A 27,344-nucleotide genomic window follows, 5' to 3' on the forward strand; every position below is an offset into this window, starting at 1 on the left:
CTGCAGACTATTTCAGCCATACCCTGGTGCCCTACACCCATACTGGTGTCCTACTGGAGAGTTGTAGTGGTGGAGAAGTGTGTGGGGAGAGGAAGCATTCTATAATCTTATGATAAAATCACAGTATTTTGGTGGGCCTGTGCTCCTGGGTGTTTCCTAGTGATATAGCTCTTCCCTTCCCCAATCTGGTGAGACAGAAAGATGACAGGGTATTGGTGTGGGCAAGGTGCACTCTCCTAGCAGAAATAAATCTGACAAAGTCAGAGTAGGACTTTTTGGAGAGTAGGACTTTGCTAAGAAGAAGGTTCTGAGTGACCTGTTTCCCTAGAGTTGCTCCCTCCATCCCTGTATCAGAGTGAAAAAGTGATCTTATTTTGCATATTTTCTATGAGAACTTGAGGGGGGTGCTGCTGGAGATAAAAATCCATAGAAGCATAGAGGTGTCCATAGAATTGTGGCTTGTGTCATGTGGACGAATGCAGTCTGGGGGTTTGGTTCAGTTCCCCTCCAACTATGGAGTCAAAGCTTTGTCCTCAGTCCCACCAAGGCACTGCTCAAGTTCTCTGTGAATATAACTGGCCACCACTATTCTATGCCCAGGCCTCTGGCAGCATCAATTCATGCACTCAAGATGTTCTTTTTAGTTTTTTCTTGGATTTTTGTTTCGAGGGATTTCTTGTACCTTTTTTATGAGCTTAGGTTTTCATTTAAAAATTTTTTTGTTTGATTTCTTTCACCATTTCTAGGTGTTTTGTGGCACGATGGTGTTCAGGACATGGAGTCTAGTATTTTGCCAGAACCAGAAGTATGTCTCCTGTGCACTTACTTTTTTCATGGGTCTGCTCTCCGTTTCAGCTCTCCTTCTGTCTTCTTATGTCACCTCCATCTCCGACCTCTTCCCTAATGGACTTAATCGCTTTGTGTTTTTCCTTTGCACAAACTGTGATCATCTCATGCCTCATTTTCATGCCAGTAACTCAATTTTTAAGGGCCTGTTTTGTCCCTTTCTGGGTCTAATTTATTAGCTATGTAATCATGTTGTTTTGGTTCTCAGTTTATTTATTTAACTCTGCAGTTTCCCTTTCATTTCATTTGGTTATTTTATAATCTTGTCTTTGAAATCATATTTAATTTGATCCAAGGTTTTATTAAGTTATATAGTATTAAAGAACTCATGGGAAACATGCTTTTCTTGTTTGGGTTTTTTTTCCAGACATTATTTTACATTTTAGTTGTGCCTATCTGCTTGCCTTCCTTTCTTCTTTGTATTTGTTATTTTTAAAAATGTATCCATCCATTCGTTCATTCATTTATTGCCATATTTTATTTATGCAGCTGTCATTTCATCTTGCCCAGGCCTTATCCTCATATGTGCCTACTCTTAATTTTTAATTTTCTGGGTTGTAATGGTAATGAACTATTTTTTCCCATCATTCTTTCCTTACTTGTGGTCCTGTTTATTTTTCCTTAATTTATTAAACCAATTAATCTATATTACTTGTAGAAATACAAGAAATGCCAAATAACAACCAAGGGAGAAAATATTACTTCTCTTATATCTTGCTTCTACCTTCCCTTCATTCCCTCCTTTTTGGCCTTTTGAACCCACCTTTGCATCAGTTACACATGGGCTGTTCTGTTGGGATCCCTGTATCTCTAACTGATGTCTTTAGAAGACCTCGGTTGTAATGAGACACACCACAGTCAGTTCCTGGCAGAGTTCATTGGAAAAGCCTGATGCTGAAGCTGCACATATCTCTGTAATTTCTCAGGCATCTGTGGGGGATCTGGTGGTACATGTGATTCTTTGCTCTTAGCCCATTCAAAGATAATGTTTTATGTGCATGCATGTGTAGTAGTGAAGGCAATGCTTGGACACTGATTCAGTTAGGATGATGGTTAAGTGTAAAGGGAAATTTATTGTATCTGTTCAAGCAGAGTTGAGATAAAGTTGATTCCTGGGTCACGCAGGGCCACTGAAGCACTTCTCCCTCTCCTGCACTCCATAATCTCCCCTATTCCTGCCACCGTGTCCTCCACTTCTCAGCTCTGTAAACTCAAGGAACAGTGTCTTCTTGGTTAGGATCACTCTTATGATCACCTTCCCCAGCTTCGTTCCTCCAAATCTGGGTCGTTGGGGGGAGATAGGGAGGCCCGTCCTCTTGCAGAAGTGGAAGGAAAGCCTTTCAGTCTCAGTAAAAAGTGCACTCTTGAAATCACTCCCTCTCCTTGGGGAACCTGGGCAGTGCTGGGGATGGGGTTCACCCAGCAGGAACCATATAACGTCAGGGCAGGTTACTTCCCCAGGGAATCCTCTCATACCTGCACACACAGGTAGCAGAAGCGGCTTGGCCATGAGCCCCGGTCCCTTCGATATTGCACTGGGCAGTGGGCTGTTGTTGCTGTTAAGATTGTATGTATTTTTTGACAGAGAGAAATCACAAGTAGGCAGAGAGGCAGGCAGAGAGAGAGGAGGAAGCAGGCTCCCTGCTGAGCAGAGAGCCCCATGTGGGGCTCGATCCCAGGACCCTGAGATCATGACCTGAGCTGAAGGCAGAAGCTTTAACCCACTGAGCCACCCAGGTGCCCTGGGTGATGGGTTTTATAGGGGAAAAAAATCAGTTCGCATTGGCCAAATCAAGGACCTAAGCTCAGGAGACAGACTTGCCATTAGTTCACCAGGCATGGAAACTTTCCAAGGAGACAGCTTGATGGGCCAGTTTTGTACCCTTGGTTATGATGCATCTTAACTGGGCTTAAGTCAGTAAGGAATTATACACTGACCTGTTGGAATAATACTCTGGTCTGATTTCACAGATTTCTTCCAGGCTTCCTCTGCATTGTTCCTGAAAACAATGTTCTAATGCTATGCAAGATTAACTTTGGTAATTAAAAATGGGATAAAAGGGTTCAAAAATCACTTTGGGGAATTCGAGAGGCAGTTTTCCAAGGACCATAATTTGTGTTGGTGGAGTTCTTTGGGGCACTGTCTACAGTATCAGGCTCTTCAGAGAGCCATGTTTTAAAGGATCACAGATTAACACATTTCCTTTATTTATAAGTACTTAACAATACTGTGGGTAGGAGAAGAATCAATGAAACAAGATGGGATTGGGAGGGAGACAAACCATAAGTGACTCTTAATCTCACAAAACAAACTGAGGGTTGCTGGGGGGAGGGGGTTGGGAGAAGGGGGGTGGGATTATGGACATTGGGGAGGGTATGTGCTATGGTGAGTGCTGTGAAGTGTGTAAACCTGGCGATTCACAGACCTGTACCCCTGGGGATAAAAATATATGTTTATAAAAAATAAAAAATTAAAAAAAAGAAATAAGTATATATCTCTAAACAGTTGAGTGATGAGTAAAGAGTTCCAGAACCTTAGTAAGAAAATGGTGAGGCTCCAAGGCCAAGCCTGCTGGGAAGCCGGATGCTGGTGGAAGGACATAAACATCCAGCACTTGAAACTGTGGCACATTTTTTTTTTTTAATTCACATCTGCACATTCATATATCACAATACCCTTAACCTGTTAGGAAAATTAAATGTTGACATCAAGACATCTACCTTCTAGGCCCAGATTTCTGTGAGAAAACAAATGTAATTATGTGCCACCTGCAAAGGCAGGCCTTTGGGAGTAGAGAGGAGATTTTGCCTCGGTGGGACAACCTTCTAAGTCACCCCAGTACCTTTCTGTTGGAGGAACTTGTTTCTGATCACTGAAAGGTAGAAAACTTGGGACACCTGGTTGGGTCAGTTAAGCATCTGCCTTTGGCTCAGGTCATGATCCCAGGGTCCAGGGGTCAAGCCCACCTTCAGGCTCCTTGCACAATGGGGAGCCTGCTTCTCCCTCTGCCCCTCCTCCTCACGTATGTTCTCTTTTTCTTAAATAAACAAACTTTTTTTTTTTTTTTTTTTTTTTTAAAGAAAGAAAGCCAGAAAACTTTACTGTGTTTTCGGGACTTCTTGTGTGCTACTCGCTTAATCCTTGCAGTTTGCTGGAGAGATGGCAATCAGTTTCCTATTTTTATGTATAGGAAACCGAGTCTCAGGAAAGTTCAGTGACTGCCCTAAGTCTACATAGCTTGTAAGTAACACAGCCAGGTCTGCCTGTGATGTCTGGACTTTTCAGTTGTACTCCCATGTCACAGACCATGAGCAACCCCAAAAGGAGAACAGAGATGCAGTAGGGCTCTGCACTACGAGAGGGCTGGGTTTTAGGTATAAGAAACAGAAGTTCTTAATGAATTAAGGCCCTTTATCAGTGACTCTCAAACTTGAAAGCTTTAGGACCCCCTTTACTCTCATAAAAGTTATGGGAATTCCTCCCAATTTTTCTCATGTGAGTTATATTTATCAATATTTACCATATTAAAAATGGAAATTAAGAAAACAGTTTAAGTTCATTAATTAATTTAAAGTTATAATAAACCCATGCCATGTTAATGTGACCAGTATTTTTCTAAAAAAGTAAATACATTTATCCAAGCAAAACAATTAGTGAGAAGGGTGGCACTATTTTATATTTTGCCAATCTCCTTAATGCCAAGCTTAATAGAAGACAGCTGGATTCTCTTATCTGCTTCTGTATTCAGTCTGTTGGTGACATCATATGCCATAGGCTCTCTGCAAAGCTCTGCTCAGTGCTCATGAGGAAATGAGGGGGAAATAGCCTAATAACTTCTAATGATTATGAAAAGTTTTTCGCTGATCCTCCAAAGCATCTCAGAACCTCAGAGGTTTCCAGATGATATTTCGAGAACTCCTGTACAAAACAAATACCAAAGGGAACCACTTTTCATTAACATCACCAAGGTGCTCACTGTTCTGACATTGGGAGCAGAGTCTCATGGTAGCTCAAACACAGGTGTTGGGATAAAGAGGGTGGATCTCAGCTTCCACGCTGAGCTGTGGGACATGGGGCCAGGAGCTTCTTTTGTTTCACAGTTGATATTTTTATGCATCCCTTCCCTCTTGATTATAAAGGAAGATATAGGCTCACCTGAACATATTTGAGCAGAACGGAGACATATATTAGGTTAAATTTGGGAGCCTTCCCATAATCCCCATTATTAAAGGAGAATAATAATAGTACTGACTTAGCTGGGTTGTAGTCACAAACTTTAAAAAAAAGCAAAACTGTGTGCGTGCCTGTGTGCACGCATGACATTTGAGAAGAATGCAGATGTCTACTGAAGATTTAACTATGGTATTTTCAGATGTCATTTACTGATATTCTCTGTGGTGAAAATCATGTGCTAGTTCATCTTTTGCTCATTTTTCTGTTGGATTGTCTGCCTTATTCTTATTGATTTATAGGAGTTTATTTCTTATTTTGGATATGAGGGGTATGTGTCTGTGCATGTGTGTCAGATCTACTATCTTGCTGACTTAGGGAAAATCTCAGTTTATTATTCTGTAAAACTAGGACAAAAATATGGTTGGTGTAAAATTAAATTAGATAAAAGAAGTAATCCTTGGTATAAACTAGAGACTACACAAATAGGAATTTATGTTATCCAGCAATTTTTCTCTGCAAACAAGAATTTAGACACAGTGAGATGTATTGTTATCTACTTTTTCTCAGCTTCTATACAAAAGCAAAGAAAAAGTGTTGGGAGCTTTGCAAAATAATGTTGAATAATGTTGCTGTACAACTTCCAGAAGAATAATTGCTATATGAAATACAAGATAGCACATTACACATTATCAGAACTGGTGTGCCCAAAGCAGATACATGCTTATTCTGGGAGATTGTTCAAAAAGCATGGCTGCTTAAATCAAAGTGCACTTTTTAAAAAAAATATTTTATTTATTTATTTGACAGAGTGAGAGAGATCACAAGTAGGCACAGAGGCAGGCGGCGGGGGAGGGGGAAGCAGGCTCCCCACTGAGCAAAGAGCCCGATGCAGGACTTGATCCCAGGATCCTGGGATCACAGCCCAAGCCGAAGGGAGAGGCTTAACCCACTGAGACACCAGGGGCCCCAATCAAAGTGTAATTTTAAAAGAAAACAACACTCCCTTTATTGAAGTATGCGTGACATACAGAAACTTTATTTATTTGTATTTATTTATTTATTATTTATTTCTATGATAACATTTAACACAAGATCTACCCTTTTAATAGATTTTTAAGTATATAATATAGTATTGTCAAGTATAGGCTCCATGCCTCACCAGAAATCTCTAGGAATTGTTTATCTTTCAGAGCTGAACCTTGGTTCCCCTGGCCTAAAACCTGCCATTCCCCTGGCAGCCACCATTCCATTCTGTGCTTCTTTGTGCTCCACTACTTGTTGATTCCTCATATAGGTGGTATTTGCTTTTCTGTGTCTGACTTATTTCACTTAGGACAGTGCCCTCCTTGTTCATTTATGCTCTCACAAATAGCAGAATTTCCTTATTTTACATTGTTGGTGGGAATGTAAGTTGGTGCAGCCATTTGGAGAACAGTGTGGAGATTCCTTAAAAAATTAAAAATAGAGCTTCCTTATGATCCTACAATTGCACTACTGGGTATTTACCACAAAGATACAGATGTAGTGAAAAGAAGGGCCATCTGTACCCCAATGTTTAGAGCAGCAATGGCCACAGTTGCCAAACCGTGGAAGGAGTCTAGATGCCCTTCAACAGACGAATGGATAAAGAAGATATGGTCCATATATACAATGGAATATTACACCTCCACCAGAAAGCCTGAATACCCAAGGTTTGTATCAACATGGACAGAACTGGAGGAGATGACGCTGAGTGAAATAAGTCAAGCAGAGAAAGTCAATCATCATATGGTTTCACTTACTTGTGGAGCATAAGGAATAACATGGAGGACATAGGAGAATGCAAGGAAAGGTAGATTAGGAGACACTGGAGGGGGAGATGAACCATGAGAGACTGTGGGCTCTGAGAAACAAACCGAGGGTTTTGAAGGGGTGGGGATTGAGGGGTTAGGTGAGCCTGATGGTAGGTATTAAGGAGGGCAAGTATTGCATGGAGCACTGGGTGTGGTGCATGAAGAATGAATCTTGGAACACTGAAAAAATAAAATTAAATTTAAAAAAAGAAATAAAAAAGAATTTCCATATTTTTTAAGGCTGAATAATATTCTGAGGTGCTCAGAATAAAACAAAAAACAAAAAAACAATGAGGCATTAGACTAGCTGGCTTTGGGGTTGCTTTGTCACAAGGGCCTCCTATGATTCCATGGCAGGAGAGCTCTGTGGTGAGGGCAGCTGCACAGGGACAGCCACTGGCACTGAGTCACATGTCACAGTTTGCAGGATGCTCTCCTTGCCTCTTCCACTCTAGAAGGTGGTCAGGGCCTCTGTTATCTCCTTATTTCCTAGGACAGAAAATTGGAACCCACAGAAACTGAGTGCCTATGATTGGAGGGCTCAGATTTGAGCCTGGAGGGTCTTCTGCTGGTATGGGGTCTGCCCCTCCACGCTGTCCTGCAGGGCTGGATCAGATCAGGGATGACCAGGTGGCCGCCTGAGGGTCTGGAATCACTGAAACCCATGTTCAGATTCTGCGCTGCTTGCTGGTTATTTATTCAGAGACCCTGGGGCTAGGGTTTGGGACTTGGGTTTGGAGATATCATTCCCCCTCCCTGCAGGAATCCTAGTGTTTGTCCAGTGTGCCACCCAGCTCATGAGGAAAGAGATTATTGAAAGCAGCTTCATCAGCTAATTCAGGATTTAAACAAGCTCAAGGGAGTGCAGAAGGCTGATGGCTTTTCTGTCAGTGGAGGATGTTTACTTGAGAGAGAAGGAAGCTTCCCTCCTGGGTTAAATAAGTACAGCTTCTGGACAGTGAGAGTGGAGCCCCTGCAAACCCTGCCAGGAACATCCAAATGCCCGAGGCCAGAGACGCATCTGGGAACTACAGCTCCATCTGCCAACTTTCTAAACCAAAGCCTCGGTCTCCGTGCCCAGTTCTCCACATCACCTCAGCATGGACAGCAATGCAAACCCTGAGGCATGATAGTTGAATTCAGGCTAAAGTTTTGCCTTGGGCCCTCTTGCAGAAGGCTCAGGAAGTAGGGCACTGCGGGTATGCTGGGAGTGGCAAGAAGGAATGGCTAGAGGCTGGCGTGGGCACCAGGGTGTGTAGGAGATCTGGCCACTGTAGACTGCGCAGGCCCTGGGTCACCTAAGCTGCACACTTGCAGGGCCACTGAAGTGTCCTCTGCAGGCAGGTGGCTATCCTCTGTTTTTATAACTCCAGGAGCTGGTTGCCAGGTGCTTTCTGAAGTAGGCTGGATTCTTGCAGGTTGTAATCTCTCTTATGTCTCTCCTCAGTGCTCCTCATTCTCCTTTGCAAAGCCGAGGTCCTGAGCTGAGTTGCTGGCTCTATGCTGGAGCCGCTGTTGAGTCAGGAGGCAGCCTCAGTCTGGGCAGGAGGAAGGAAGAGGGTAGGGAGAGGGCAGGTCCTGGGAGGTGAGAAGGAGTGAGGTCTTGAAGAGCAAATGATACAGGTGATGTGATAAGGGAGGCATGTCTTTTGGTCTTCCAGTATCATAGGGTGTCAAAAGGAAGGCTCATTCTTGGGACTCCATCCCTGTCATTCTCTCTGAAGGCACCCTGTTCCTTTTCTGTCACCTTTTGTAATTATATCATTCTTGAGTTGTCTAATCCCATTCCTGACTCACATTTTACATTCTACGAGCTCAAGAATGATGTTCAGTTCCTACTGTATATGTCCGGATAGCAATGAGATGGGAAGTGCTCTGCAAACATTTGTTGAATGAGTGAGTGAATGAATAAATGAATGAACACTTGGCTGGACTGTGGCTTGTGTACTACACTAGGAACCGTAGACTTCATTCTTTCAGCAGTGCAGCTGGATAAGGGCAGAGAGCCCCATCTGGAGCTGAGTGGAGGTCAGTGTGTGGTGGGGTACTATCTTCATCAGCTTGGGCTCCTATAACAAAAATATCACAGACTGGGTGGCTTAACACACAATTATTTCTTACAGGTGAGGATGCTGGGAAATCCAGGGTCAGTGCACTGGTCGATCTGGTATCTGTGCGAACCTGCTTCGTGGTTCATAGACTGCTCTTTTCTCCCCTGTGTCCTCACAGGACTGAAGGGGTGAGGGGGCTCTCTGGGGTCTCTATCATAAGGCACTGATCCCATTCACAGGAGGCTCTGCTCTCAGGACCTAATCTTCCAAAGGTCCCACCTCCAGATGTCATCACGGTGGGGGTTAAGTTTGAACATGGGAATTTCCGGGGGACACAAACATTCAGTGTGTGATGGAGAGAGGGTACTACACCCGGGGGTGGGAAAGAGGATATCTTGTCGCTGGGCAGACTGAGAAAGCTGAGAGACACAGCCAGCGGGTGGCCCTGGGATGGAAGCAGGAGAGAGACCCACTCTGGGATGCACACAGCAGCCTCCTTGCTGATCTGTGGGCTGGTCCCCGGAGTCTCCGTGGAGGGCTCCCCTACCTGGCATCCTTGTGCTCTCCGGCGGTATCTGGCTGCTGCTTAGTGTTGATTACAGTTTGAAATGCCGGCACTTCAGTCCCATGCTGCTACACACCACAGAAATTCCGTTTCACTCTAATGAGGTTTCAGTTAGAATGTTGGAAAGAAGAAAGCCTTTTAATTAGATTGGTAGTAATTGAGCTCCCAAACCACAGAAGCTTTTTTCTCAGAAGCTGAAGACACAGATGCAATTAAAAGAAGGAAAGCCACCCAAATGGAACACTGGCTAATTTTAAGTCCATTAAAAACAACAACTCCTTAATAAGTTGATGCAATGGATATATGTCCTTAAAGAGTTCACTGATGCTTTCAAATAATATTGGAGATTGACCCGGAACAAGAGTTTTCTTGCGGTGCAAATACACGGCTCTATCGGGGACCATTTGCTCAGTACAGAATACCGAGAGACGTCAGCTACGTAACTTTTTCCACCAAAAAGACACTGCCGTGTTTTATTTTGGAAAATAGGGTGTAATTTTGCTTTAACCAAACTGACAGCATTTTCTGGACACAGCTGCAACCCGAGACTTTACTAGGATGCGCCTGTCGCTTCCCAAGCAGCTCTGTTCTTTCTTTGGGATTCACATACCTCCTTGCCTGCCAAGTTCAGCTCTCAAAGTTGCTCTGGGTGTGAGCTGCTGAGCCAGGGGCATTGGTGCATCAAAGAATCTTTGCCAAATCCTTACATGTTCAACACATTTTTTTTTTTTAAGATTATTTATTTATTTATTTGACAGACAGAGATCACAAGTAGGCAGAGAGGCGGGCAGAGAGAGAGAGAGGAGGAAGCAGGCTCCTGGCCGAGCAGAGAGCCTGATGTGAGGCTCGATCCCAGGACCCTGGGATCATGACCTGAGCCAAAGGCAGAGGCTTTAACCCACTGAGCCACCCAGGCGCCCCTCAACACATTTTTATTTTAATGGGGAACAGCATTTATTTCTCATTTGCATCCCAGCCCTCTGGCCACGCCCCAGCAGATGCCATGTTGTTTCTTCCATTGGGTCTGTTTTTGTGTAAGCCATCACATCAGTTAAAGGGGCCAGGTAAATCCTGGTGGAGGAACTCACAGTCTCAGCTTCTAGGCACATCTACTTGGGGGCATTGCTTTATACTTTCTCCTAAAGAGACTGGCAGTTGCCAATTTACGGAGTCGTTTAGGTGGGAATTGGGTGCTAAGTTCTGCATAACACCATCACAGTAGAACTACTGCAGGAGACTTGCTCATTAGCCTGCACACATTGGTATTTGCTGGGCCATCTTGGGGTTGGCCAGCTGTGATAAGATGATGCTTGCATCCCAGCTGGAAAGGTTGATATTGCCTAGAATCTTCTGTAGACGTCCTGTGCTGGGGCAAAGCCATGGTTATTATACTATCCCAGGTTCTGCTTAGAGCACAGACTAGGCACCCTGCTGGATCCCATCCTTAGGTGGTTTGGAAATGTGGGGAGAAGGGGCTTTGAGTCAGAGATCCAAGTTTGATTAGCTCCGTCGGAGAGTCATCTTACCTTGCTGAAACTTGGTTTGCTCATTAGGACAGAATTTACCTTGTAGGTGTATGTCAGGGGCCAGGCATCCTTCTTGGTAGCTAGAAGATGAGAGAAAAGGTAGGCAGATCCACAGGGACCAGGCAGAAATGTGACCCATGCAGCACCATTGGCATACAGTGTGTCTGCTGCCATAGGGTCATATTCCCTTTCCTGGGGGAGGGAAGCACGAGATATTGATATTTGTTTAAAACTGTATACATTCTGGTAATAAACTTGACTTTAAAGAATTGGAATTTGTACCCAATTTTATTTTCTTAAGCATTTTAATTAATGTAAAGGGTACAAAGGAGAATAAGATAAATCATTAGCATGTGTCATCTCTGGATAACGGGGCTGTGGGGTTTTAATTTTCTTCTTTATACTTCTTCATATTTTGTAAGTGCTCTATAATGTACATAATTTCAGGATAAAGAGAAAAGCTTAACTCTGGGGAAATGCTGCTTGTGTGTATTTGGAAGTGCTCAATGCCTCCTAATTTCCACACACTCCAGCAGTCTGAGCAGTCCGACTCCTGCATGAATAACAGTATCATTCCCTCTTTTGTAAACCATATAAACCATATTTATATGGGTCTTTCTTTTTCTTTGAAGGATGAGAAGAACCAAGTTTTAACCACCAACATTTGGCTGCAGATGGTAAGTCGGGACAATGGCAGTCCTCCCCTGCCAGTCTTTCTGCTCATACTTCACAGTAGCCAGTGCTTGAAATGCAGGGGAAGCAGAGGACCCCTGAGCAAAGCCAGGGAAGTCCTCCCTCACTGCACACATGCCAGGGTATGTGAACTAGAATGCCTACTCTGGAGTTTTTCATTGCATCCTGCAGGATCGAGTGCATGCGTGTGTTTCTCTATGCGGTGATTTGAGGGACATTTTAAAACCACTTCATGCAAAACAAATAATAAGACTAAGATCTGCATTGTCTGTAAGGTGTCTATAACCTGCACTAACTGGACCCCAGGGCTCAGGGGCACCTGCCTCTCCCACCTCGCCATGCCCCCTGGATGCACATATTGGAATATTAAGGAGTTGTCTAAGCCAGAGGCCTCCACACTTAGTGTTCCAGTAGCCCCTGCAAACGTTTGGAAACGCTATATTCCATTCATAGATTTTTAACTTGACATCTAAAATTCTCACCTAAATTTAATGAATTGCAAATGATGTCTCTTCCATCAAATTGTAAATATTGACATTTGAAAGTAAAACTGTTAGTCTCTATTTTCAGTGGAATCTAAATGCCATAATAATTTGATATCCATATCATTCACTTAAGAAATATATAAACAAGGTCTTCTTTAACTGCCAGATATTTCACACAGTCCTTGTCTTCTTTGCACTGGCATTGCAATTCTAATTTTCACACAGAATTTTACCCTAACATAATATAATTTTGTGTTTGCAGGTCTTTTATTAATCACTCTGTCTTGGTTCTCTTAAATATAAATATTTACATAAAAACTATTCCTTTAGACAATGTGTTAATTTTTTTCTTCTAGATTGATTTAGGTTTACAATGATTATTGGTACTTAATTCATCAAGGTGACATTTATCTCTCCACCAAAGATGGGTTTTTGTTTTAAATTAATTCATGTATTCATGGATGACTATTTTTTTATTATCAGAAATGAGACACTGATGCCTATTTCACCATCAGTTCTATGACTTTTTAAAATAGATGTAATAATGTGTCACTCATAATGAAAGACATTTTCTTACAGCAATATTAATCAATTCCTTGAACTTCTTCCAGATGACGTGCCAAAGATAATATAGTTTTATCAGGATGTATCAGCTGACAACTTGATTAGTTTCTCTTTCAATTTTGTTGAAAGAAAGGAATTAAATGAATTAAAACCCATCAAAGATCATTTGAAACTTTTTGTCACCCAAGTTTTAATGCATAGATACTGACATTTTGAATTGACTTGTTCCTTCTTGGGCCACTGTCCCAAGATAGGAGCTGAGGTAAGGGAAATATGCCTTTCTTTGTAAGGAGAAATGAGAGAAGTAAATGTGGGGAAAGGGGTACTCCCAGGTGGTTCTTGGGCAGGTGAGTTTTAGTGGGAATGCATGTGGAAGTTGAGGGAGAGAAAATGGATTCATGCAAAGCCATCTGCCTTGTGTCCCACAAGTAAGCTTCGCTCTACATGAGATCCCTCAAAGAACATTTTAGAGATGTTGCTGCAGGATTTAAAGCAACATTCTTTAGTGAGCACATCCTACCTCAAAGCCTATGCACACCTGCTCCAGCTTCCCTCCTTTTATCATGGGCACAGGGTCAATGCTCCCCTAGAGAAGGGCTCTCCCTCCTGGGAAGGGGTTCCCTCTCTTGGTACCTGCTGAGAACCTTGCTTTCATGGTCTTCCCTGTTGCCTCTAACCTCATAATAGAGTCTGCAGGTCATTCTCAGCATACAGGCAGAGCTCAGTTTGTCCACATTAACCCCTCCAGTGACTCTAGTTTCCTCCTCACCTTTACAGGAATGTTCCTCCAAGTGGTGCCTCCCTGGGCTCAGACTGCCCCCAGCCTCTTCCCATGCTTCTCAGTTAAATTTACCCTGGCCTGGCTTGGGGTGAACAAACCACTAACCCCAGTTTCCTGAATGCTGTACTATGAATAACAATTTTCCCCAGTTTTTTTGTTGAAAATTTTCAAAAATTTCAAGCTCAGTCAAGTCACAGTGAGTGTATGTCCTCACCTCATAGACTCTGTAATTAGCACTTCGTAATTCTTGCTTTCTCCCATATTTGGCCATCTATCCATCTTCCTATAGATCTAGCTTCTTTTTAAATTCTGTTTAAAGTGGAAGAGCGGACAGTGGTTACCTTCACCCATGTGTTTCATGCAGCTCTTTGACTAGGGTGTCTTTCAAGGCAAAATTTTAGGTACAGTACAATGCCTAGATCCTAAGTGTACTGGTCAGTGAATTGCCAGGCATGCTTTCAGCACTTCAATCCCACCCTCCTCAGGAAGCAGAACTTTGCCATCATCCAGGGTGATGTCTTGTGTCCCTTACCTGTCAATACCTGCCCTGTCCCCCTACTCCCCACCAGGGGTAGAATACCATTGTTTTATCTTTTCCAGGGATTGATTTTTTTCCCCCCTCTTATCTTAATGGGTCTCTCAGGGCATTTGGTAGAGTTGATTGGTCCCTCTTTCTTAAATCTTTCTTCATTTAGTGTCTAGATACCTCTCCTTAAGTTTTTCTCCTAATTCACTCAGACTCCTAAGTTCCCACTGTTGTCTCTTCATGTCTGTCCAGCCATTCCTTGTCTCAGGAGTTGGAGGATCCAGTATCCTGGCTTAAGGCACCATTCAGGAGCTAACAGCACCAACCCAACTTCCTCCATGGTGTCCCCATGTGGGCACCCAGTAGGCTCTTAACCCTAGTGTATTCCAGACCATTCATTCTTTTCCTTTCACACTTGCCACCTCCATAGTGAAGAGAAGCTAAAATCTTTCTCTACCCATTAAGGTCCTCCCAGTTGGCCTAACATTGAATTTACATGAGATAGATTAACAGGAGAAAACCCAGTTTTGTTATGTGCATATGGAGGCCCAATAATGGCATTGAGACCTACAGAAATGACCAAGACAGATACTTTTAAGCTTCTTAGACAAAGAGACACATTTGTGAGGAATTGACAGGACAAAGACCCTTGTCTTTGGGAGTTTTAATTAGTAAGGAATTCTGAAGGAAATTTGGACTGTGCTGGGAAATTAGCAAAAAGTAACAAAGATTGTTTCTACAGCCTTCTTGGCTCTAAATTTTCCTATCTCTGGTGATAATTATGTCTCTTTAGCTCCTGGTCCAGGGAGGGTATCTTTGGGAGAAATTTATTTCCTGCTTTCAGGGAGACAGAGGAGGGTCTGAGTATCCTTCTTGCACAGGCCTTTTTAGGTAACTTTTATTTAAAATAATCAGTATGATGGGCGTTAAGGAGGGCATGTGATGTGATGAACATTAGATGTTATATGCAACTAATGAATCATTGAACACTACATCAAAAACTAATGATGTACTATATGTTGGATAATTGAATGTAAATTAATAAAATAAAATAATCAGTATAACACAGTGGAACATTTTGGGCAGCTGCCCTTGGCCACTACAGTAGCTGTCTCCATTTGGGATAAATGGTAGCTCCATTGTCTTCATTTACTCAGAGCAGAAGCCTCAGAGTCACCCTTAACTCTTGTTTTTCACACCCACATCTGATCTGGCAATTCGATCTTCAAAACAGATCCAACTCTTATCACCACAAGTCAACCCCATTGCTTCTACCCTGGTCTAATCCATCATCCTCTCTCACCCATGTTATTGTGGAGACTCCTAGCCCAACTTTCTGTGTCATTTCTTACCTCCCCTAGTGATGTCTGTTCTCAATATACCAGTCAGTATGATCCCAATAAGAGAAGATGAAGGTTCAACCACAAGCCTCATTGACCCAGATCCTTCCAGAGACTCCTGTCTCACCAGTGACAAGCTGAGGTCCTTGAGGTATTCTCTGACTCTGTCGGCCTGGCCCTTGCTTCTGCCACATCCCCCTCAGTCCTCTTTTTCTTGCTGTGCTCCCTGCCCTGCTTGATGCCCTGCACACATTACCCAAGCACACATCCACCTCAGGGCCTTTGTGCTTGCTCCCTCTACCTGGAAGACTCTTTCCCCAAGAACCACTTCTTTTCTCCCTCGCTTCTTACTAGTCTCTTCCTGAAAATCACCTTTCCAGTGAGGTCTTCCCAGTGTCCCTGACTACTGTCTCAAACCCTCCCCTGCTACCCCAGCTCACTCCATTCTCCTTACCTGGTGCCTTTGTTTGGGCTGCTATAAGAAAATGCCATAAACTGGGTGGCTATACACAACAGATATTTATTTCTCACAGTTCTGAATGCTGGAAGTCTGAGATCATGGTGCCACCAGCCACGGTTGGGTTCTATTAGGGCCCTCTTTTGAGTTGTGTTTGTGTCATGTTCTCACATGGTTGAGAGGGAGTGAGCTAGCTATTGGCCTCTTTGTATAAGGGCACTAATCTCATTTGGGAGGGGTTCTTCCATATGATCTAACTACCTGCTAAAGGCCCCTTCTCTGACATCCTCACATTGGAATTAGGGCTCAGCATAGCAATTTGAGGAAAGCATGCATTCCATAAGGCCATTTCATTTTGTTTCTAAAGCCTTTGTCCCATCCTTTGTTTATTTGTTCTCTGGCTCTGAGTCTCCCTCCCACAACTGGAATGTACACTGGGAGGGCTGGACTCAGTTGGGTTTATTCACTACTCTACCCCCAGTGGGCACTGAATAATTTTTGTGGAACGAATGAAACAAAAAAACTCAACCTAGGAATCTAGGAAGGGCTAAGATACCATGATACAAAATAGAGCCAACTCCAAATAACATCTGAACACTGTAGTGTAAGGTTGAAGCTCTGGAAATTCTGGGAGATAATACAAATGCTTCCTTTTTAGCATAAAACCAGAATTGCCCCTGTCCTCTATGGTACAGTCCTGCTGTTGCCATTTTTCTTATATAGAGAGAGACACCTAATATGTTCACTGCATGTGAGGTCACAGACAGGTCTGTCTTCTTGAAGCCTACATTCCTTATACCACAGTAAGCAAATGATCTTCAGTGACATATATGACTTGGCAAATGTTTTTTTCAAAGTTGTTGTTTTTCAGGAAAATATTATTTTGCCAGATTATTACTTATTACATTGAGTTCAGGGTCTTCATAAATAAACATGCTTGCTTTGAAGGATGTCGCTGGAGACTTCTAAATTTCTCTCAAGCACAGCTTGTTTCTAATTAATTCTCGCACTTGCAGAATCGTCTGCAACTTCATTTGTTCTAAAACTCACCTTATCTCACTTATCTATTTAACAAATCTTTTTGAGCACCTGTTATGAGGAAGGCATTGAACTGGGTCATGTGAGGGATACCCAGAAGTAGATGAGACCCAGCTTTTTCTCTTAAGCCATTTATAATCAGGCTGTGCAATTTACATTCAACCAAAAAGGTTAAAATATTGTGACCAAGTGAGTCCCTAGAGATATGGCAAGAGGCAGGCTGGTGGTAGGGACAATGGAGTTCACAGGTGGGGAAAATCTCTGCTTTACAGAAATGGACTGTCTCGTTTTTTTTTTTTTAAACATCTTAATTTTATTATTAATATTTTTTCAGTGTTCCAAGATTCATAGTTTATCACCACAACCAGTGTTCCATGCAATATATGCCCTCCTTAATACCTGAGGCCAGGCTCACCCATCCCTCCACCCCTCCCCTCCCAAACCCTAAGTTTGTTTCTCAGATTCCACCGTCTCTCATGCTTTTTCTTCCCCTCTGATTTACCCCAATTCAGTTTTCCTTTCCTTCTCTTAATGTCTAATGTGAAGATCAGAGAGCAGTAGACCAGGGCAGAAATATGGACAGGAGGGGAAAGAAAAATCAAGGAAATTGCCTTCAGCAAACTTTATTTCCCAGAGCTTCCTGTTGCTGAATTGCTGTTCTGAAAACCTGAATCTGCATAATCTTTTCCCCCAGGGTATTTTTAACTCTGAGGTCAATATTCTGCAAATGAGAGATTTTCTATACAGTCTGAATAGAAGGATGGAACAGTAAAATAAATTAATTAATTAGATTTTCTTTTGAGTTACAGTTTGTTACTGTGTTTTCCTTTTTTTCACTCACCCTTGATTTGGCAGGAATTTCCAGCTATTTAGATAACCTGAAGGAAGAGAAAGTTGCTGTTCTGTTTACCTCTTATTCCTAGGAGGAAGCACTTGGGGTATTTTTTTTCTATAGAGTAATTTCATCATTTTGGGGAGCCTGTCAGATATAATCTGATTTAATCTGTGAGAAGAAATAGAAGAACCATTTAGGTTTCTGAAGAGAAATCCAAAGACTTGCCTGTGCTTTTCAAAAGAGTCTGGCCTCTGATCTCGGAATTTTGACCATTCTTCTGGCTCTACATTCCCCATCCTTTTTGTTCTCTATTTTCTACTTCCTGATTCCAATTATGGAATGAATAGTATTCACATTGTAGAATGTTACATTGTAAACCATGTTTATTTCTAAAAAGTTTACCTTTTTAATTTGTTTTCTCTACCACTTCATCTCTGATACGTAGAAATGCTGCACATTACGTTCACACACAAGCCAGCCAATGTCTTGCTTAGGGGCCTCATAACAACCCACAGTTAATATGATGATTTCAATCATGATGTCATACTGAGAGAAAAAAGTGTCAAGGGTGTAAGGTTTTATAGGCGAGATAAACACAACACCAGGCAAAGTGGGCGCAAGGCAAGATTTATTAAAGGCACTCTCTGGTGACGTTTCGGGGCTCAGGAGAAGGGGAGCCAGGAAAGTCGCACTGGGAGGAGGTAGGCACCCTCGGGGCGAGGTTCCTTGACTCTGGAAAGAGGAGTGGGAGAAGTTGCACTGGGAGGGAGTTGGCGGTGGGGGGGGGGGGTTGTCTTTTATTTGTTTCCTGCATAGGTATCCGGTTACCTATGGAGATGTGACCTGGGCATACATCCTTTTGGCGGGAGAGTCAAGGGTGAAGGAAAGTGTGGGAGGAGGCTGGAAGATGGCAGGACCCACGGTCATTTCTGTTGTTCCTCCTGCACTCCCAGAGCCCGCCAACCCAACAAGGAAGGAAAGAGGAAGGAGGAGGCCCACTTTCTTTCTTTCTTTTTTTTTTTTTAAAGATTTTATTTATTTATTTGACAGAGAGAGATTACAAAGAGAGAGGGAGAGGCAGGAAGAGAGAGGGGAGGAGGCAGGCTCCCCGCTGAGGAGAGAGCCCGATGCGGGACTCAATTCGAGGACCCTGAGATCATGACCTGAGCCGAAGGCAGTGGCTTAACCCACTGAGCCACCCAGGCGCCCCAGAGGCCTACTTTCTTCATCTGAGATCAAAACAGTTGACTCGAAGAATTTTCAAAACACACATGTATGGAGTTTTCTGACACCAAGTACATGCTCTTTCACACCTACGATCAGTTCTCTGATTCTCTGGACACAGACTGGGTGTCCAGCCTTTCAGTTCTATTCTGATCCTCTCTACCTGGAGTTAGCATCAGATCCTACAAGTCAAGGTCTCAGTCCCACAAGACTACTCCCAAAGCATGCCAGCCACAATGTGGGTGTCCAGGCTACTAATACTTCTGTCCAGCTGAGTTCAAATTCAGAACAGCTCATGGAACTCAAGAAAACACTTATATTTACTGATTTATTATAAAGAATACTGGTCAGGAACAAGTAAATGGAAGAGAGGCATAGGGCAAGGTATGGGGGAGACACAGAGGTTTTCTGCCCTCTGTGGGCTACTGTCCTGGCACCTGGTCACCAACCCAGAAGCTCTGAATTTTGTTCAAGGATTTTTATAATCCATTCTTCATTCTCTCTCCTCTGCCTGGATAATAAGTTTGGGTGGGGCTGAAAAATCCCACCCGGGAGTCAAAGCTTGGTCTCTCTGATGTCCAGCTTCATCCTGGCTACCTGAGGTGATCTAGGGGGTCCACCTTAAGTCACCTCACCTCCTTAGAATAATCTTAGATGGGCTCAGATATATGAATAACAAGAGACATTCCTATCCTCAGGGAATAACCAAGGTTTTAGAAACCCTGTGCCAAGAACCTGGGACATAGACCAAATATGTTTCTTATTATACCAGAGGTACTTTCTCTTCTCTCTCGTTCTCCTGCTATAAATATTTTCATGCATGTGCATGCACACACACTTAAAAAGTTTCCTGTGGGCTCAAGGCAAATTCTAATGAGGCCAGTTCTCAGACGCATGGAAGAATTGGGGTTCCTATGGTGTGTTTCACATCCAGGGCCCCTTCCTCCCTTGTATGTCCCCATAACAACCCTACATAATCATATCTTGAAGACAAAATGAGAAGGGATCCCTCAGAAATGGAAGAGAAGGAAAAGCAGAGATTCTTCCAGATGCTCTGGGAGTGATTATCTGACACTAACTTCAGGTAAAGAGGATCTGAATTGAACCGAATGGCTGGACACCCAGTTCCTGTCCAGAGAATCAAGAACTGGTTGTTGGTGTGAAAGACTTGGCTTTGGAAAACTCCGTACATATGTGTTTTTTGTTGTTGCTGTTTTGTTGTTGTCCTGTTGTTTTAAGATTTTATTTATTTATTTGAGAGACAGAGATGACAAGTAGGCAGAGAGGCAGGCAGAGAGAGAGGAAGGGAAGCAGGCTCCCTGCTGAGCAGAAAGCCTGCTGCAGGGCCTGATCCCAAGGCCCTGGGATCATGACCTGACCTGAAGGCAGAGGCTTTAACCCACTGAGCCACCCAGGTGCCCCACATATATGTTTTGAAAATTCTTTGAGTCAACTGTTCTGATCCCAGATGAAGAACATGGCTGTCGTTTCTAGGTTGACACTTACTATCAGGTACCCAACATGCCAGGCACTGTTTGTAGGAAGATCTTGTGCAGGACCTCTGCCCTCCAGGGACCTACTTTCTGAGTGGGGAGTAAGTGCTTCAAGAGGATAAAAAACCTCTTTCTGGAACATGATTGCTTACAAGCCCTTTTACATATTCAGTCTTCAGAAATGTTCATGGAAACCTTTGGGGTCCTGGGCTCTGATCCTGCTCGCAGGGCACGCAGAGCCAAGGTTCCTGCTACAGCCTCCTGTGCCCAGTTGATGGTGCCTCTATACCTTTGGGTAAAGCTTGGTTCTTACCGCTGTCTTGTCCTATAGGGTCTTGTGAAATGGAGAAGTCCTTCTTTTGCTTTTTTTTTTTTTTTTGGTAAGCCATCATTATTTGTCACATTCCTGCTATGGCCATGTGACTGACCTGCTACTGTACACATTTCATCCTCACAGCACCATCCTGCCCTGCGAGGCAGGGCACCTGTGAGGAAGCCACAGCTCAGAGAGGGAGGTTTACCTTGTGAAAAAACAAATTGCAACCAAGTAAGGTTGAAGATCTAATTGGCTTAATTAAATGATCAATTTGAGAGTTGGGCGGCACCCTACCCAGCAAGTAGAGAGGAATGAACTCCCAGGAGTTGCACAAAATGGAAAGTTTTTAAAGGATGGAGGGCAGGGCAAGAAAATTACAAGCAAGAGAAAAGAAAGAATTGTTTCAGACAAGGTCACTTTCCTTGAGAGGGAAGGGTAGGGGGTCTATCAAGCAGATTATCTCATCTTCCACTGGAGGATAGAGAGGGGCTTTTTTTTTTAAATTAATTTATTTTTTTCAGCGTAACAATATTCATTGTTTTTGCACCACACCCAGTGCTCATTGCAATCCGTGCCCTCTCTAATACCCACCACCTGGTTCCCCCAACCTCCCACCCCCACCCCTTCAAACCCCTCAGATTGTTCTTCAGAGTCCATAGTCTCTCATGGTTCACCTCCCCTTCTAATTTCCCTCAACTCCCTTCTCTTCATCTCCCCTTGTCCTCCATGCTGTTTGTTATGCTCCACAAATAAGTGAAACTATATGATAATTGACTCTCTCTGCTTGACTGATTTCACTCAGCATAATCTCTTCCAGTCCTGTCCATGTTGCTACAAAAGTTGGTTATTCATCCTTTCTGATGGAGGCATAATACTCCATAGTGTATATGGACCACATCTTCCTTATGCATTCGTCTGTTGAAGGGCATCTTGGTTCTTTCCACAGTTTGGCGACCATGGCCATTGCTGCTCTAAACATTGGGGTACAGATGGCCCTTCTTTTCACTACATCTGTATCTTTGGGGTAAATACCCAGTAGTGCAATTGCAAGGTCATAGGGAAGCTCTATTTTTAATTTCTTGAGGAATCTCCACACTGTTTTCCAAAGTGGGCTTTTGACAGTTGACCTCACTGATGCTAATCAGAAAATTCAAGACTGGCCCTTTAAGGCTTAAATCTCTGGGGTTGATTGAAACTGCAGTTAAGTATTAAGCCCAGTTTGGTGACTTGGCCAAGTAATTTGGGGCCCATGGTTTTTTGTTTAACAACTTGCTTGAGCTCACACAACTGGCTCTGCCACAGGCTTGGTGAGAACTGGGGCTGCCTGATTTCCACCTCTCCCTGCAGCCCACCTTTCCTGTCCTGAGATGGGGGAGACCCAGCTTGGCTTTCAAGTGAGCAGATGCGAGGCACCTTCTGGGATGATGCGGAGCCCACCTCCTTGTGGTGGGAAGTCTGCCAGTGCAGAGACATTTGCTAAGAAGAACCGGCCATGGTAGAGCCTACAGATCACTCTTTTTTGTTTGTTTGTTTTTGTTTTTAATTAACATATAATGTATTATTTGCCCCAGGGGTACAGGTCTGAGGATCATCAGCTTACACATTTCACAGGAGTCACCATAACACATACCTTCCCCAATGTCCACAATGCAGCCACCCTATCCCTACCCTCCTACCCCCCAGTGACTCTCAGTTTGTTTCATGAGATTAAGAGTCTCTTATGGTTTGTCTCCCTCCCGATCCCATCTTGTTTCATTTTTCCCTTCCTTAACACCCAAACCACCCACCTTACCTCTCAAATTCCTCATATCAGAGAGATCATATGATACTTGTCTTTCTTTCTTTGACTTATTTCGCTCAGCATAATACCCTCTAGTTCCATCCATGTTGTTGTAAAAGGCAAGATTTTGTTCCTTTTGATGGCTGCATAGTATTCCATTGTATATATGTATATACCTCATCTTCTTTATCCATTCATCTGTTCATAGACATCTAGGTTCTTTCCATAGTTTGGCTATTGTGGACATTGCTTCTATAAACATTCGGGGACACGTGTCCCTTCAGATCACTTCATTTGTATCTTTGGGGTAAATACCCAGTAGTGCGATTGCTGGGTCATAGGGTAGCTCTATTTTCAATTTTTTGAGGAACTCCACTCTGTTTTCCAGAGTGGCTTCACCAGCTTGCATTCCCACCAACAGTGTAGGAGGGTTCCCCTTTCTCCACATCCTCTCCAACATATGTTGTTTCCTGACTTGTTAATTTTAGCCATTCTGACTGGTGTGAGTTGGTATCTCACTGTGGTTTCGATTTGTATTTCCCTGATGCTGAGTGATGTGGAGCATGTTTTCATGTGTCTGTTGTCCATTTGGAAATATTCTTTGCAGAATTGTCTGTTCATGTCTCCTGCCCATTTCTTGATTGGATTATTTGTTCTTTGGGTGTTGAGTTTGATAAGTTCTTTCTAGATTTTAGATACTAGCCCTTTATCTGATATGTCATTTGCAAATATCATCTCCTGTTCTGTCAATTATCTTTTGGTTTTGTTTCCTGTTTCCTTTACTATGCAAAAGCTTCTGATCTTGATGAAGTCCTTGCCTTTGGCAGTGTTTCTTAGAAGAGGTTGCTGTGGCTGACTGAGGTAAAGAGGTTACTGCCTGTGTTCTCCTCTAGTTCAGTTTTAGTAGTTTATATGTCTCTAGGAATGCATCCATTTCAAATTGTCAAATTTGCTGGCATATAGTTGCTCATAATTTGTTCTTATAATTGTATTTCTTTGGTGTTAGTTGTGATCTCTTCTCTTTCATTTATGATTTTATTGATTTGGATCCTTTCTCTTTTCTTTTTGATAGTCTGGCCAGGAGTTTATCAATCTTAATAATTCAGTGAACCAGCTCCTAGTTTCATTGATTTGTTCTACTGGTTTTTTTGGTTTCTATTTCATTGATTTCTGCTCTGATATTCATTATTTTTCTCCTGCTGTGTTTAGGCTTTCTTTGCTGTTCTTTCTCCAGCTCCTTTAGGTGTAGGGTTAGGTTGTGTACTTGAGACCTTTCTTGTTTCTTGAGAAAGGCTTGTATTGCTGCATACTTTCCTCTCAGGACCACCTTTGCTGTGTCCCAAAGATTTTGAAAATTTATGTTTTTATTTTCACTTGTTTCTATGAATATTTTTCAGTTCTTCTTTAATTTCCTGGTTGACTCCTTCATTCTGTAGTAGGATGCTCTTTAGACTCCATGTATTTGAGTTCTTTCCAACTTTCTTCTTGTGATTGAATTCTAGTTTCAGATTATTGTGGTCTGAAAATATTCAGGGAATGATCCCAGTCTTTTGTTATCAGTTGAGACCTGATTTGTGACCCAGGATGTGATCTATTCTGGAGCATGTTCTCTTCCACAAGAGAAGAATGTGTATCCTGTTGCTTTGGGATGGAATGCTCTGAATATATCTGTGATGTCCATCTGGTCCAGTGTGTCATTTAAAGCCTTTATTTCCTTGTTGATCGTTTGCTTAGATGATCTGTCCATTTCAGTAAGGGGCCTCTTAATGTCTCCTACTATTATTATATTATTGTCATGTTTGCTTGATTTTGTTATTAATTGGTTTATATAATTACTCCCATGTTAGGGGCATGGATATTTAAAATTTTTAGATCTTATTGCTGGACAGACTCTTTAAGTGTGATATAGCGTCCTTCCTCATCGCTTATAATCTTTGGCTTAAAGTCTAATCTATCTGATAAAAGGATTGCCATCCCAACTTCATTTTAATGTCTGTTAACACGGTGAATTGTTTTCCACCCCATCGCTTTAAATCTGGAAGTGTTTTTGGGTTTAAAATGAGTTTCTTATAAACAGCATATCTATAGGTCTTGTTTTTTTATCCATTTGATACTCTGTGTCTTTTGAATGGGATATTTAGCCCATTTACATTCAGGGTAACTATCAAAGGATATGAACTTAGTTTCATTGTATTGCCTGTAAGGTGACTGTTACTGTATATTGTCTCTGTTCCTTTCTGGTCTGTTACTTTTAGGTCCTCTCTTTGCTTAGAAGACCCCTTTTAATATTTCCTGTAGGGCTGGTTTAGTGTTTGCAAATTCTTTTAATTTTTGTTTATCCTGGAAACTTTATATCTCTCCTTCTATTTTCAGGGACAATCTAGCTGGATATAGTATTCTTGCCTGCATATTTTTCTCATTTAGTGCTCTGTATATATCATGCCAGTCCTTTCTGGCCTTCCATGTCTCTGTGGATAGGTCTGCTGCCAGCCTAATATTTCTAAGATTGTATGTTACAGACCTCTTGTCCCAATCTGCTTTCAGGATTTTCTCTTTGTCACTGAGACTTGTAAGTTTTACTATTAGATGATGGAGTGTGGATTTTGAGGGGGGGTTCTCTGTGCCTCCTGGATTTTGATGCTTGTTCCTATGCCATATTAGGGAAATTCTTTACTATAATTTTCTCCAATACACCCTCCTTCTGCTGATCTCTCTCTTTCTCTTCTTATGAGATCCCAGTTATTCCAATATTGTTTTGTCTTATGGTATTGTAAAGTTTTATAGGTGAGATAAAATGACACCAGGCGAGGTAGGCACAAGGCAAGATTTATTAAAGGCACTCTCCGGCGAAGTTTCAGGGCTCAAGAAAAGAGGAGCCAGGAATGTCGCACAGGAAGGAGGTGTGAACCCTCGGGCGAGGTTCCATGATCTGGAAAGCAGAGTTGGGGAAGTCACGCTGGGAGGGAGGCAGTGGGGGTCTTTTATCGGGCCAAGGCAGGGCATGGGCTCACATCCATATATGGTAGGGTATTTGATGATCGGAGGGTATGGGGTGTGGGCATCCTGATACTTCTGTTTCCTGCATTGGTATCAGGTTACCTATGGAGATGTGACCTGGGCATACATCCTTTTGGCAGGAGGGTCAAGGGTTGAAGAATAGGGGGAGGGGGCTGGAAGATGGTGCCCCCAGTGGTCATTTCTATTATTCCTCCTGCATTCCCGGGCTGCTGACCCAACAGGTATCACTTATCTTTTGAAGTCTCCCCTCATAGTCCAGTAGTTGTTTGTCTCTCTTTTGCCTAGCTTCTTTATTCTCCAGCATTTGGTTTTCTATAACACTAATTCTATCTTCTGCCTCATATATCTGAGCAGTAAGAGCCTCCATTTTTTATTATACTTCAATAATAGCTTTTTTGATATCAACTTTGTTAGACTTTAGTTCTTTTATATCTCCAGAAAGGACTTTTATTTCTCCAGAAAGGGTTTCTCTAATATCTTCCATGCTTTTTTAGAGCCCAGCTAGCACCTTGATAATCGTCATTCTGAACTCTAGTTCTGACATATTGCTAATGTCCATATTGATTAGATCCCTAGCTGTTGTTCCTGCCTCTAGTTCTTCTTCTTTTAATTCTATTTTTTTTTGTGGTGAATTTTTTTGCCTTGTCGTTTTATCCAGATAAGAATAGAAGAATGAGAGAACAAAATACTGAAAATGGTAGCAAAGACCCCAGAAAAATAAGATGCTAACCAAATCAGAAGAGACACAAAACAAGGGGGAGAAGAAAAGGGGCAAAATGAAAAAATAAATAAATAAATAAAATTATATATATATTAGACTGGTGAATAGAACAGAGCCACCCACTTAATTTTGGGTATATTTTGGTCTCTTAGAAGAAACTACCTCCCAAAATTTAAAGAAAGAAAAACTTAAATATATATGAAAATAAGGGTAAACACAATGAAGGGATGGAATATGACTATACAGATGAAAATTTTAAAAGATTCTAAAAAAGGGGGCACTTGGGTGGCTCAGTGAGTTAAGCCTCTGCCTTCTGCTCAGGTCATGATCTCAGGATCCTGGGATCGAGCCTTGTATCAGGCTCTCTACTCAGCAGGGAGCCTGCTTCCTCCTCTCTCTTTGCCTGCTTCTCTGCCTACTTATGATCTCTGTCTGTCAAATAAATAAATAAAATTTAAAAAAAAATTCTAAAAAATGAATTGATAAGTTATTTGGAAAAAAAAGAGGAGAAAATGTGATCAGATTGGAGACTAGAACAAATCTGTGCACTAGATTTTGGGTATATTTTGATGTATTAGAAAATATGTCCAAATTTTTAAGAAAAAAAAATCTATACATATACAGTAAATAAGGTTAAATACAATGAAGGGATAAAATATGACTATACTAATGAAAATTTATGGAGTCAGATGCGCTACCATTGCACCACGAGGTCACTACCAATGAAAATTTAAAAAGTTTTTTAAAAAAAGGTATTTATAAGATAAAATAGTTAAAAAAATGTTAAAATAGGAAAGAAGAAAAGTTAAAAAAATAGAACAAGAAAATAATAAAATTTAAAAAATTTATCTTTGAAAGACAAAAGGATCATGGGGGAAAGCCATGAATTCTATGTATTGCTTTCCCCTAGCTCTGGAGTTCCACAGTTCTCACTGATTAGCAAACTTGGTCTTGGCTGGATGTTCTTGCTGATCTGGGGAAGGGGACTCTTGCAGTGATTCTCAGATGTCTTTGCCTGAGGTGGAATTGCACTGCCCTTGATATTGCCAGGGACCAGGCTAAGTAATCTGCTCAGGTTC

At 42.3% G+C, this 27,344-nt stretch overlaps 1 protein-coding gene across 1 annotated transcript in view; it reads left to right on the forward strand.

Moving 5' to 3' along the window:
- CHRNA7 (cholinergic receptor nicotinic alpha 7 subunit) overlaps positions 1 to 27,344 on the forward strand; it is a 115,478-nt gene that overhangs the window by 33,683 nt on the left and 54,451 nt on the right. Inside the window, 1 exon segment of the mRNA XM_032342265.1 lies at positions 11,627 to 11,671. Within this exon segment, the coding sequence (XP_032198156.1) occupies positions 11,627 to 11,671 (45 nt within the window).

This window comes from Mustela erminea, chromosome 5, assembly GCF_009829155.1.
Source record: "Mustela erminea isolate mMusErm1 chromosome 5, mMusErm1.Pri, whole genome shotgun sequence".
Classification (NCBI taxonomy): Eukaryota; Metazoa; Chordata; class Mammalia; order Carnivora; family Mustelidae; genus Mustela; species Mustela erminea.